This window comes from Manis javanica, chromosome 11 (assembly GCF_040802235.1).
Source record: "Manis javanica isolate MJ-LG chromosome 11, MJ_LKY, whole genome shotgun sequence".
Lineage (NCBI taxonomy): Eukaryota > Metazoa > Chordata > Mammalia > Pholidota > Manidae > Manis > Manis javanica.
Genome location: NC_133166.1, coordinates 93,609,592 through 93,623,221, shown reverse-complemented (window position 1 = coordinate 93,623,221; position 13,630 = coordinate 93,609,592). Strand labels below are relative to the sequence as shown.

Genomic DNA, 13,630 nt, shown 5'->3' with positions numbered 1-13,630 from the left:
AACAAACTTGAAGGCATTATGTTACCCTCCAAAGCCAGGAACACAATAATTTCTCAACTGTTGTGAACTCTTAAGAAAGCTTTAATCATTCAGTTATGAATATGTAGAAAGATTCTGTGACTCTCCCTAAAGACTGCTTCACTCATACAGTAGTAACCTCAAGGGTCATGTGGGAAAATGTGATCCTGAAAGACTAGAGTTCAAAGCTAATGGAGATCTTAATCCTGTAGGTGGAGGGAAGAATGGATAACCCAAGAATTACATCTTTATGCATTTAATTATAATATTGATCACTAGGGCCTCTAGTTATTCATAGAATTATACATTTCAAATACATAAATATTGGCACAACACACTTTCATTTTCTTTTGTCTCTTTTGAATTAATAATTATTAATCAACCCAAGCCTTTTTTCTTATAAAAAATTAAAAATAAGGAAATGAAGGCACAGAATCATTTTCTTACTAAGGTATAAATTCATAAAGTCTATAAGATTAAAGAATGTTACTTTTTTTCTATTCCTAGGTCAACAGTACATACTTACAACTCCTGTAAATTGGAAAAGTGAGTAAAAATCAAAGATCAAAACCAAATTCTTTAATTCATGACCATGGTGATATGCTATCTGTCCACTAAGGCATGAAAGAAACTAACATGAAAAGCAAAATAAAAGCAGAAAATTTTTCTTTAACAATTACTTTAAAAGGCAAAAGTTAAAATGAACATTTTTAATCTTTTTAAGGTGATGGCCCTACGTTCTTCATTGATTTATTCCCTAGTCCAATGCCTGCCATTCAACTTCAAGTCAACTTAGTAAGCAAATAAACACATTTCATTCTACTAGGTCACAGTTATGACTGTTCAAGATGTTAAATTACAATATATAAATGGAGAATTAAAGTGATATGCTACATATTTCTGCTATTTAAAATCATTTATTTTAAAAGAGTTTCTAATAATGGTATTTGAACATTTACTATGTTCAAAGTGCTATGCTGGGGTTTGCATAAAGACTAAATTAAGTATGTGTGGGAGAATTTGATATAAATAATTAAGTAGAGAATCAAGGGCAGCCATTTTTAAAAGCATAGCATACAAACCAATAGCCAGTATTTAAAAGCCCCACAATTTTTTTGCTGCACTTATATGTTCTGAGGAGGAATATAATTTGATAGGCCAGTTTCTTGATTATAAATGCATTAATTTTTTTAAGAAAGCATATGGTTTTACCTTCTTACAGGTATTATCTATATCTGCCTTACTTTGTATTCAATTATAGCTAAAATGGAAACAAATAGGCAATTGGGAGAATTAGAGATTCTTAGAACAGGAAATGGCACATAGTAAGCATTAAATATATGGAAGATAAAGTAATGATTACCAATTCATTTAATTGTGTGTTCACATTTTAATCCCTCATACACGAACCTTTATAACACAAGTACACTTCACAGTCAAGAAAAATGTATCTATGCAAACATTTATCATGGCAATTAAGTTGCCATGATAATTACATATCTATCAGAACCTCACTTTGATATGTGTAATGTGTAGTTAGCACTCTGTAAGTAGTTATTATTATCACTGAAAATGTCAGTGTAACTTGAACTCAACATAATGTCTCTAAGAAGTAACTTGAATTATATTACGAATTACTTAAACAACTTAGAAATCTTCAAATGGTAGCAAGAAAGCATTTGAAGATAGAGAGTGGTGCTAGTAAAGTTGGTAAGACTAGAGAACTATATTAGTAGCTTTATTACTCAACAAGAGTTCCTGTTGACTTACCCACACAGGGTCTCCCAACTCCTTGAGACCGGTAACCTCTGGGACATACACAACGATAGCTGCCTCTTGTATTGTCACATATCTGGTTATATCTGCACTGATGGGTCCCATCTTTACATTCATCAATATCTACAGAGATGGAGACAGTGAAAAGTAATAACAATTTCTCTTTCAAGAACTCAAGTCATTATATTTAAAGTGAACATTCTTCAGAATTGCCAAAGGTTGCGTTTTTCACCATGTGGTTGAGACGTGGAGTCAAATAACCTGGTTCAAGTCTTAGCCCTGCCACTTATTCACTGGTTCCCTTTTGTCGTCTTGCTCCCTACCATGTTAAAAGTTTTATTCCTAGCTTCCTCTACTCCCCCTTCTTTATAATCCCCACTCCTTTGGCCATTTTATTTATACTGGTGACCCTAGTAAGCTTGTTGATGTAGATTTATAGCAGTTGTAGGATATAATTTCTTGCCTACAATCTCACATTTCTAGCTGCTAGCTGGTCCTCTCCATCTCCATGTTTTCCCAGCATTTCACACTCAACACATCTGCAGTGTCTCATCATTGCTTCTTTATTTATGAGAACAGCATTCTTTTGCCCCCAGTCAACCAGGCTGCAAATATCAGAATTAATTCTCAGAGTTATTCAACATCAGAGCTATTGGGTAATTCTACTGCCTTCCGTCCAACCCATATATCCCTGCTTTCCATTTTCACTTATCCATATTTTTGCTATAGCTTCTTAAACAGTCTTCTGGTCTTTCAGCTCATTTAATTCCAAATTAATCTTACACATAATTACAGAGTCAACATTCTTAAAAAAACTTAATAGTTGCACAACACTGCATATGACTAATTGGCTACTACCCTTAGAAGTTAAAATGTTCACCTATGTCTACATTGCTGAAAAGAGTCTTTGAAATCTGACAATAACTATCCCCCGTTTCCCGAGTTTCTTCTTTTTTTTTTAAACATGGCCTTTATTAATACTGCCCACTGAGCTCCATTTTTATTTTACATTAAAATATTTCTGCTTTGCAAAGAAAAGACAGGAAAGAGCATTTTACAAGAGTACTTTTTTGTTTTCAATTGTCCGTGAAAATCGAAGAATCTGAATCACAAGTTCACAATGTGGTAAATGAAATTAAGAAACAATGATTTTCGTGACGCTCTGGCATCACGAGTGTTTGGCTCTGACTTTGTTCTTGTAAATCAGATCCTGATATACAGACTATAGAGCATCTAGGTTATTGCACTACAGCATATTAAACACAGAAAAGGTAGTTTAAAAAAAAACCCTTTTGATGTACAAACATGAATTTAAAAACTGATTTTTAAAAATGACCTTTTTACATAATGTATATGGCAAGACTGCTTTATTGATATGTGATTTTGGAAGAGTTATTTACAAAATATATTAGTCTGTGGAACAATTCACAGACAGAGCATACATAGTTGCTTTATTTCATTGTTGCATCTCAACTTTGGGAGGTATAAATTTATTTGGCAGTACAGCAAACATAAAAACTATGACAAAGTATCTTAAGGCAACCAAAAATTTGATCGTCAAAACAGTTTAAATACTCGGACTGCCAAAGTTTCTAAATGAGGACATACTTTAATGATCTGGATGTCCATTTATAGTTTTGTACTGTTTGAAGGACTGAGACAGACTCTCTTCAATACAGGTGAAGCTGCTGGGCGCGACCTCCCGTAAAGGCAACAGCTGAGAGCTACTGTCATCCAAACCGTGCATTAACCTAGAATGTTCTTTTATTCAATTTTATTAATATTTAAAAAAATACATAAAAATACAACATCCAATGTCTGAATAAACATATTTAACAAGTTGCAACATAATACCTTATTTTACACAATATTTTCGGCTCTAGAAATCTTGTTAAATATTCCCAGTTTCTTTTTAAAAAAGTATGCTAAACCTTCATGTACCTCAACAAGTGGTCAATATTCCTTATTTACATCTATACCCTTGTCCCACTCTTACATTATTTTGGAACAAATCTGACACACTGTGACTTAATTGATAAATATTTCAGAATGAAATAAAAATGTCACATTTTTTAAATGAGAAACTTAAACTCAAGTTTCTGTGTCATCTTAAAACTTGTTCAAGTTCAGGTAGCTATCAAGAAGGAAGGGTGAATTTTAGTACATTATCTCTAAGTCCAGCTCTTTCCCCTCGTAGAAGGCTTTCTTGACTTTTTTTTAAACACTTCCATCTGTTAACATTCCATTCAAAGCTACATTTAAATGTTATCACTTCCAAGACACTTCTGATAGTCACTCCTATTTGATATGATCACTCTTTTGAGTACTTTTCTGTAGAATTTTTTATTTGTTCTTCTTTTATGGTATTTCATTCTGCCTTGTATCATAGTTTTGTTTTTTTTTTCTTTTGAGAAGGGGAGTGGACTTGGCCAATCTCAGTAGATTGTAAAGACATGAGATCAGGAATGTTGTCTGTTTCATTTTTGTAAATCATGTAGCTCAAATTCTGCTAACTGAGGCAGACTAGTACAGAATAGGCACACAAAAATGAACTTAGGGAGAAACACAATTTGCTTTACTGTCTGGCCATGGATTTGACATTCAAAGAATATGTAGTTCTAAAATAGTTATATTTTGAACTTTGAATATAATTTTTCCTATCCCCCCTATGAAATTCTCAACATATAGGCTAAATTACATATTGGAAATGATGCTGAATAATATCAATTTATGTGGATCTTTATGTCAACCAAGCGTGTAATTGACGGGGGGCTCACAATGGTCGTAAGTCTCCATGGTGAGCTTCCATTTCCTGGTAAAGCCATGACCCTGCGACCCCAGAGTTCAACCATCTTAGAAGTTCAACCATACATAGAGTTAAAAATCTGTGGAAAAAGAAGATTTCCTGGTTTGATTAAGTTTACCCTATTCATTAGTTTTAAGAAGAAATGCCTTATTTGGCTTGTTGATGGTAAATGGCTCTCAGTCATGGAAACAGTCACTCACTCACCAATGCACGTTCCATTTTCTGCCTTGGTCATTCCGTTTGGACAAAGATCAACGCATTTATAGCCGCCACGGGTGTTCTTGCAATGCTGATCTGGTCTGCATACATTCTGTCTGCACTCATTCACATCTAGATAAAAGAACAAAGGCAATGCAGATTGAGAAAATTATTTCTTTCACTTTGCCACAGAAATTACACCTATGGATATTAAGAATATCATAAACTATTATAGATGTTGATTGTATAAGGTTACAGTGTTTAAATCCATTGATGTATGGAACATACTTTATTTTGAAACAAAATGATAAAAAAAATTACTTCACAGAACTAGTTGCCGTACTAACCACTTCCTCCTCCTAGAAAAGTGAAAATTATATATATTATACATAACTTTGTTTACATATATATTATATTTTTGTGAAAAAAATTTGGTAAATATAATAGGAGAAATGTTAAGAAGAAAGATCTATATAATTAGACAATGAAGCTTATGAGTATGGCTTTTGCTGCATTTGTTTTTCTGTGGATTATATACATTATGCCTGGTAGATGTATCAATCCAGCCCAGGACATAGCATATGGATTAGATCGGACACCACTAAGAAGTTACAGAAATGCCACTGCTTTGAATTCAAAGCCCTTTTCTTACCCATGCACTTCCTGCCTTTGAGCTGATACCCAGGTTCACATCCACAGTGAAAACTGCCTATGGTATTGAAACAACGGTGGTGACAGGGGCTGGATTCTTGACACTCATTAATATCTGTTAAACAAAACAAAACTTTCATTATATGTGTTAGAAAACTTGGGTTACTTTATCCCAAATGTTTAACATTTTATTGATGGCTGATCATGTTTATGTGTAAGATCTTCCCTAAAAACAATCTAATTGCTCTCCTATGATCAGCTAGGTATCGATAGAATTATCAACTACTGAAGATAGTATTTTTCTTTACTCAAAGGTAAACATTTCCAGTGACTCAAAATTCTGTTGATGCAAGACTTCGCTACTTTAAGTATTTTACCATATTGCTCCCACTCCTGTTTCTAGGGAGTTTCACCCCAGGAATGTTGCTGACAGACTGGAACACTGAAGATAGGAAAAAAAAAAGCTAAGGTCTTCTGCAATATCTTGCGAAATTGACCTTTCTTTCCCCTGTTTGCTGCTATTAGCCTGATGGAGGTCTTTATCACCTTGTGCCTAATTGACTACAGCAACTTTGCATTTCTCCTTGCCTGTGGTCCTTGCCAAATTAAACTTCCCAAACACTGTCTGTGTCATGGTGTAATAAGGTGCAGGCATGGACTCCCCAGACCCATGTGCAATTGCCTGTGTTCTGTACCTTCTCCCCTCTTCTTCCTTCCAGTCCCAGAGGAAGAGATACCTCTTCTCTCATTTAAGAAAAATCCCTTTTTTAAGCTTTTGAGCTCTGCAGCCCATCTTCCTCCAAGATGAGGACTTTGGTCTATTGAACATCCCCTCTTCTTGTGTGTTTTTCAAGTCTTCCCTCCTTACTGTCACCCTCTCCCATATCCCTATGGACATAATCAAATCTTTCCTATTCTAATGAAATCCCTCCTTCAGGTCTATCCTCATCTTGAGCTTCTCTATTATAGACAAGTTGTTCTCTAAGAGACTTTCTCTATTGTTCTATTCCAAATCATTCAGAAGAACAGTCACAATATTTAGGTTCTTCGCATCCTTACCTTACATTCCTAAACTCAAGACTGCCAGTGTCTTATTTTGTACTTGTTCTCTATTTAAGATCCTTTAACTGAACTTTTAAAATCTTAATTTTAAATATTATATAAATGCATATTTATATATTAATATAAATGCATAAATGTGATGATATACTTCTAAAAGATTTTTAGTGCAGGTTTTCCTCTCCCTCTTTTGCTTAGCCTCCCTTATCCCTTTTTACCCTCTTTGCACACCAAAGCCAATCTACATTAACAATCTACTATAAATAATAGCGTAACTCTTCTATGTAGAGTATATATATCTTTACCTAAATACATCCATCCATTTTCTTTGGTTATTGTTTGTTCTACAGTCACATACTCTTTTCTATACAAGGTAACATATACTTTCCTACGTCTTTGTGTTCTCTCTTAACACCTCATGGAAATTCCTTTAAGCCAAACAGTTGAGCTCCACTCCTCTTTATAATGGTTGCACAATTGTTCATGGTATGGATGTACCATAATTCATTCATTCTACCAATGATAGGCATTCAGTTTCGTATCTACTGTTCTGCCCTTATGAAAAATCCTGGTAGCAGATTTTATTCATTGTTGCTAAAAAATGAAGCACCAAGATGTCCTTTAGTAGGTGAAGATAAACAAACTGTGGCACATTCATATAATGGAATATTATTTAGCACTAGATAGAAATGAACTATCAAACCATGAAAGGACACGGAGGAAATGTGAATGCATATTACTAAGTGAAAGAAGCCCGTCTGAAAAGGCTATATCCCACATAATTTCCAATTATATGACATTCTGGAAAATGTAAAATCTATGGAGACAATAAAAGGATTGGTGGTTGCCCGAGGTTGGGGAGGGGAGAGATGAACAGGTGGAGTGCAGATTTTTAGAAACTATTCTGTAGGATACTATAATGGAGGATACATGTCATTATTTATTTGTCAAAAGCCATAGAATGTTCAACACTAAGAATGTGAATCCTAATATCCTAAAAACTATGGACTTTGGGTGATAATCATGTGTCATGTAGGTTCATCCTCAGTAAATAGTGTACCACCTTGGTGCAAGATGCTGATGTGGGGGGGGTATGCATGAGTTGGGGCAGGGAGTATGTGGGAAGTCTCTCTACCCTCCACTCGGGTTTTCTGTGAGCCTAAAACTGCTCCAGCCTATTAAAAAAGCCCTGCAAATAAATATCATGGTAGTCTTATGCAATGGAGTTTCCTGAAATAGATTCTATTAGGTCGTCCTGTATAATTTTCTTTCACAAACATAACAGGCAAAACTTTTTTTTCAAAACCACTATGTTACAGATATTTTAAATAGCTATTGAATATTGTATCCCAATGTCAAGTTTACTTTAAATGATTCAAGTGGTGGGGAAAGGGGGGCGAGGCCTTAATTCCTAGTATAATGAAGATGATACAAGGGCCTCCATTTTTATACCTTGACAACTCAGCCCATCAGAGGTTCTCCGAAAGCCAGTTCTACAAGGGACCACACAGCGATAGGATCCTATAGTGTTGTCACAGTCCTGGCCGGCATGGCAGGTGTATCCACCCAAATCACACTCATCAATATCTACAAAAAAGTGAGTCGTTCACCGAAGGCAAGTCGATGAAAACCAACCTAAAATCAACCTGCTATGAAATGAGGATAAGAAAAGCAGTGAATAGCACTTGAAAAATATACAGGAGCAAGGGTGCTCGAGTGTTGTGGTTGAGTCACTTCAGGTGGGCTCAGCTGCTGAGAAGCTCACAGAACCATACCGTGGTATCTCCATGGGCCACCTCGTCCATTAGACCACTGAGAAATGACATGTCTCTAAAAAATACAGTTTTCGCATCTGTAAAACAATGATAATGGTATCTGTCTCTCAGTGTTGCTCTGAAAATTAAAGCAAACAATGTATACATGGTGCCCAGTCCATCCTGGACATTCCAGAAAAGTCATTCTTCTCCCTTGCGTACCCCTAATTCCTTTCTGTTTTGCACTTAGAAGGGGCTTTCTTGGGCCCAGAGAGAGAGATTCTTTCCTCTTTTCATCAGATTTCATTAAAAAAAGAAACTAGATTCTTACACATTTCTAACTTTGAAGCATATCTGGACTCTGATAAAATAGTGTTTTTTTTTTTTAATGTTCCCAAAGCATTGCCAGGATTGTGCTGTTTACTTGAATTCTTTGTAACCTCTTTAATCGCTCATTTTGTCATTGTAAAACGAGTCTGGTCACAGTCCTGCCTGTCTCTCCTCACTGTGTTGTGGAGACTGGATCGCTATGGGTATCCTTGTCCATGGTGTGGCCCATATGAAGGTACTGTGAGCAGTATCCCTTTTACTTACTCTGCAAACCTAACGAAGCCCTCTTCTGTTACCAAGATAAGGGCAGAGAGGGTAGGAAAGAAGGGCATTGGTCAACCCCATGTTTTCCTTGGACAGAGAGTGACACGACCATTGCTTAAGAGCGTCTATTAGATTCAGCTCTGTGACTACCTTGACAAGTCCGCCCATCTGCGGCTATGGTGAGGCCCTTTGGGCAGGAGCAGTAATAGGTGCCCACGGCATTATGGCAGATGTGGGAGCAGGGGCTTCCTGCTGCACATTCATCTTCATCTGAAAGATGGAATGAAAAGGCCCAATGAGTAAGGGAAGTCCCTACTTTCCAGGAGTTACTAAAATTGGTGAAAATAGTTGCTTAAATAGGTCAATGAATTGAATCAAATGCAATAGAAAATGCACCAAGTGCCACAAAATGGGAACACGAAATAAAAATTTGAGTTCCCAAATTATCTTTATAGTGAATAGATGTTTAGATGAATTCTAAAACAACCGGGATGATACAATGACCATGTGCTATGCTTGAAATCCTTCCTTTCTTACCCGAATTCATCACTCACTACATACCTGGGAGACAGGTATTTTCATTATCATCCTCTCTTTGCAAGATAACCGATGAACAAAGAGGTTAAGTAAATTGCCCAACATCACACAGGCTGTTATTGACCGAACTGGAATTTGAACCTGGGCAGCATACTGTCTGAAGACCACCTTTTACGGACTACATTACATTACCTACTAGTAGAAATAAAGGCACTGTGGATGCACTCCTGAGTTCGCCAACCATCTACTTGGCTGTTTACTCGTCTGGGTCTTGTACTGGTACTTGAATGAGACAAGGCCGGTTTAGCCATTAGTCCATGACCCCCCAATCCTACCCTATCTTATGACCGAGCAATTCTAGGGTTAGGTGGCTCAGAGTTGGACTGTTCCTGTTTCACACTCATGGCAATCAAGTGGCCAGATGGATTCCAGTGTTTTGTCCCTGTGCTCCCTGAACCTCTGGACTCGATGATCCTCGACAGACTTGGGGGTGGCCAAATCCAAAGAGTGTGGGCTTTGTGTGTATCTTAAATTTAGATCCAGTTCTGCCACTTGACAGCCGAGTGATCTCAGGCACTCAACCTCTTCACATCTCAATGTCCTCCCCTGTGAAATGGGACACTTACAGAATTGTTGTGATGATGGCAATTGATGTCCATTAAATGGTATCCATTATTTGCATTTTTAAAAAAATAAAAATGCATTATTTATTCTCATACTTACCAGCACAAAAGGGTCCAAGTGAGTCTAAAGCGAATCCAGAGGGACACTGATTACTGCGTTCTCCTGCCATAGAGAAAAAAGGGAATTAACTAGCTGTTAGAATGATGTATTTCTTGCTTCTTTCTAGTATAATCTTCCTTGGCAAGGGTGTGACACAGATGTAATGACACGGTGCAACAAATGAAATAGGCAAAACAGGCAGGATGGAAAAGGTTTCCTGTGTCTCAACTAAGAGCTAAATGAATCATAGTCCAGAGATTATTGGCAAGCAGCCACTGGAAACATATCTTCTTTTTAAGTTGTTTACATTAATCAATAGAAAATTACATAACATTCTGCGATAATGAAAAAGGATCCAAGATCAATGTGTACGCAACGCATAACCACAGGAAAATCCTATTCTTCCAGCTGCTGCTTACCCTGGTTCTAGGAATGCCACTTAAAATAATCTATGCCAGTGAAAAATAGAAACTAATGAAGAAACTCTCTCCTCCTGTGGATCCCCTCCATTTGCAATCTGGAGCATTTGGGTCAAAGTCTGCCATGTGTCACCAAGTGTTTTCCTTTTCCATACAGTCAAAGTAAGGAGAAACAGTCATATTGTGATAGATAGATAGATTCAAGGTCAATGTCAGAAAAAAGATATATTAATAAGAATAAACAGGTTAATAGGAAATTTCTTTCCTTCAAAAGTAATTCTGTCTTGACTGCTGTAAGCAGTTTAGCAAATATTTTTCAAATATTACTGACCTGCAAAAACTTGAAACTATCAAGTTGCCAAAGTAATGTTTGTCCGTGGGCATGTGTGAGTGCATGCACATACACAGAGAACTTGAAAGACAATCGTTTAATTCATATCATATATTCAGTTCATATTAATTCTTACAAAATTATATTTTCTTTCAATTCTAAATGCATTCACCTGCATTTATTTTTATTATTGCTTTATGTGCTCTTCATAGAGGGAGTCCGGGCATTAGTTAATTTTTCAGATTCATTCTACTTTGGAGAGTCCCCAAGTATAATATTGCTCGAGTCCTACTGAGGACATGAACCTGTTCAAAACTTGTAAATACTTATATATTTGGACAGTGTAAGAAACACTACTCCAGTGAAAATATTTCCTTCACTGGACAACTAGCGCCCTATTTGCCATTTCTAGGGAACCAATTTAGCTTGTAACGTTGAAGAGAAATCAGAGGTTCATGATGCATTTCTACCCTGAGTGTACAAACGACCCGGAGGGCATCCAAATCTTCCTGCTTCTACAGAGAATGGGAATAGAAGGATGGGACAAACAACCTGACTACATTGCTAAGGGATTATTGAATGGTTGCTGGTCACGCGGTACTGTGAGCTTCATGTGCTGTTTCTCATTGAAACCTCACAACTCCCCTCTTCCCATCATAACAAATTTTCAGATGAGGAATTTGACTTGGAGGTTATGTAGCTTGCCTAAAGTCAGAGAACTAATGTAAGCTAGACCAAGAATTTAGATGCAAGTCTTTTTGAAAAACCACTGAGCTCAAGAATACAACTCAGATGGTGATTAATTCCTACTTCATTTTTATTTACTCATTTATACATACATTCTTTCACCCAACCAGTATGTTATGAAGGGCACTGTGTGGGGGATATAACTGTGGAAAAAATGTGTCATATACACATAAGTTATTATTAGGTCAGAGCTTTAGGTTTTGGTTCCATGATGTCTTCCATTAGGTGGCATTTGGGAAGTTTGTTATAGTTTCCCTTTATTTATTCTTTATAGCATAAAGTACGTTATTTTGAATTATTTAGTTATGATTTTCACTTTGACAGAGTAGGGAGGCAATACAAAAAATTTGCTTGTTGGTGTGACAATATATAATTGCAGAGATTTTGAAAAATATAAATATCCCCATAACCTTGTCTCTTGGAATAATCTACTGTCACCATTTTGATGTTTTTCTCTCTAGTCACTTCTGTAAGTATACCTATCAAAAAATTAAGCTAAGATCTTTTACTCTACAGATTAATAATGGCCAGACTTTACTGATCATAAAATTATATTTCTTGGAGAGCTTATTACATTATCCCTTGGTCCTATCCTAGGCAGAACTACCAAGGGGGAAGCCCACGAATCTGTGTTTTTAATCGGCTGCCTTATAATCACTGCGCTGGGCAGCCAGGTTTGGATCATATTCGTGCACTGCTTTCCAATTAGTATTAAGTTGTGTACATTCCCCTTTCTCACTTGTTTACAATTACATTGTCAGTACCTAGAACAGCGCCTGGTACACAGTAGGTATGCACCAAATATTTTTACATGAATAAATGAGCTAAATATTCCTTTAAATTTATTTTAATGATTGGTTAAGAGTTTATCATACTGCTGTGCAATCACTTACATTACTTCTTACAGGACATTTATTATGGATCACTTCTGTGACTGTCTTACTGCAGACTTCTAGAATGAGGGAACTAAAGAGATAATGAACATTTGAAAGGCTACTGATACACACAGCTTTCCAGAAATGTTAAAAAATTTATAATCACTGCCCGCAGCGTATGAAGGCATTCATTTCCCAATACCTCTCCAATACTGCGTGGTTACTGTATTTTTTAATCTCTAACAATGATAATTGGAAAATGGTACCCCATTGTTTTAATTTGCATTTCTTTATTGATTAGGTTAAGCAGTTTTTCATATTTGCTTTGTCATTGCTTCTTTGTGAATTTCCAGTTCACAGGCCTTTATGTATTTTTCTGTTGGGGTGTTAGCCTTTTCCTTATTGATTTTTTAAAAGCCTCATATATATTACGGTTAATCATAGTTGTCCATAATATGTAATGCAAATACCTTTCTTGGTGTGTATTTTACCTTCTCAAATTTCTTTTTTCCCCATGAGGAACACTTAAAAATTTTATTTGTAGTTAAATTTATTCACCTTTTCCTTTATCATTTTGGTATCTTCTTCTGATTAACTTGTAAAATATAAATATATTTTATAATTATATTTAAAAAATAAGTCCACCTGATTTTAAAGATATAAAAATTTTTTCAAATTATATTGAATTCGGTTTGTGTGTTGTCTTGACCAGTAGTTTCCAAATGCCAGTGTGCAGACCAGACACATTGGCATCATTTAGGGGCTGTGTTAAAAATACAGACTTCCAGGGCCTACCTTAGATAAGCTAAGCCAAAATCTTTGTGCCTAGAAACTTGAACTTTCGTTAAGCTCCCTTGCTGATTGTAATTAAATTGTAACCATAGATCTAGAGTAGAATAAACAGCAGAGAAAGAACATGCTGGTTAAGTATCCAAGAAAGCAAGCTTGCTCCCTGGTGGTCACTTAAAAAATTGCAATACACAATTGCAATTTGCAGGAACAGTGTTAACAACAAATGGGCACATACGAAAAGTATTCATAGAATCACAGTCTTTAAGGATAGTAAGGTGTTTTAAAGATCAGTTAGTGTGTTTCCTTATACTGTGGGACCCAATGCCCCCAACAGCACCCTTAAGGAAACC

General features: G+C 36.1%; 1 protein-coding gene across 8 annotated transcripts in view; it reads right to left on the bottom strand.

Moving 5' to 3' along the window:
- The window catches only part of HMCN1 (hemicentin 1), a 416,593-nt gene that overhangs the window by 12,775 nt on the left and 390,188 nt on the right, over positions 1-13,630 (bottom strand). For 6 of the 8 annotated variants that reach the window (XM_073216906.1, XM_073216905.1, XM_073216908.1 and 3 more), the window contains 6 exons: positions 10,117-10,179; positions 9,007-9,126; positions 7,961-8,095; positions 5,451-5,564; positions 4,805-4,930; positions 1,789-1,917 (listed from right to left, as the gene is read on the bottom strand). In XM_073216906.1, the coding sequence (XP_073073007.1) occupies positions 1,789-1,917; positions 4,805-4,930; positions 5,451-5,564; positions 7,961-8,095; positions 9,007-9,126; positions 10,117-10,179 (687 nt within the window). Of the gene's footprint in view, positions 1-1,788; positions 1,918-2,381; positions 2,400-4,571; positions 4,680-4,804; positions 4,931-5,450; positions 5,565-7,960; positions 8,096-9,006; positions 9,127-10,116; positions 10,180-13,630 lie in introns of those variants that run through there. The other 2 variants (XR_012122845.1, XR_012122846.1) reach the window with 2 other exon arrangements.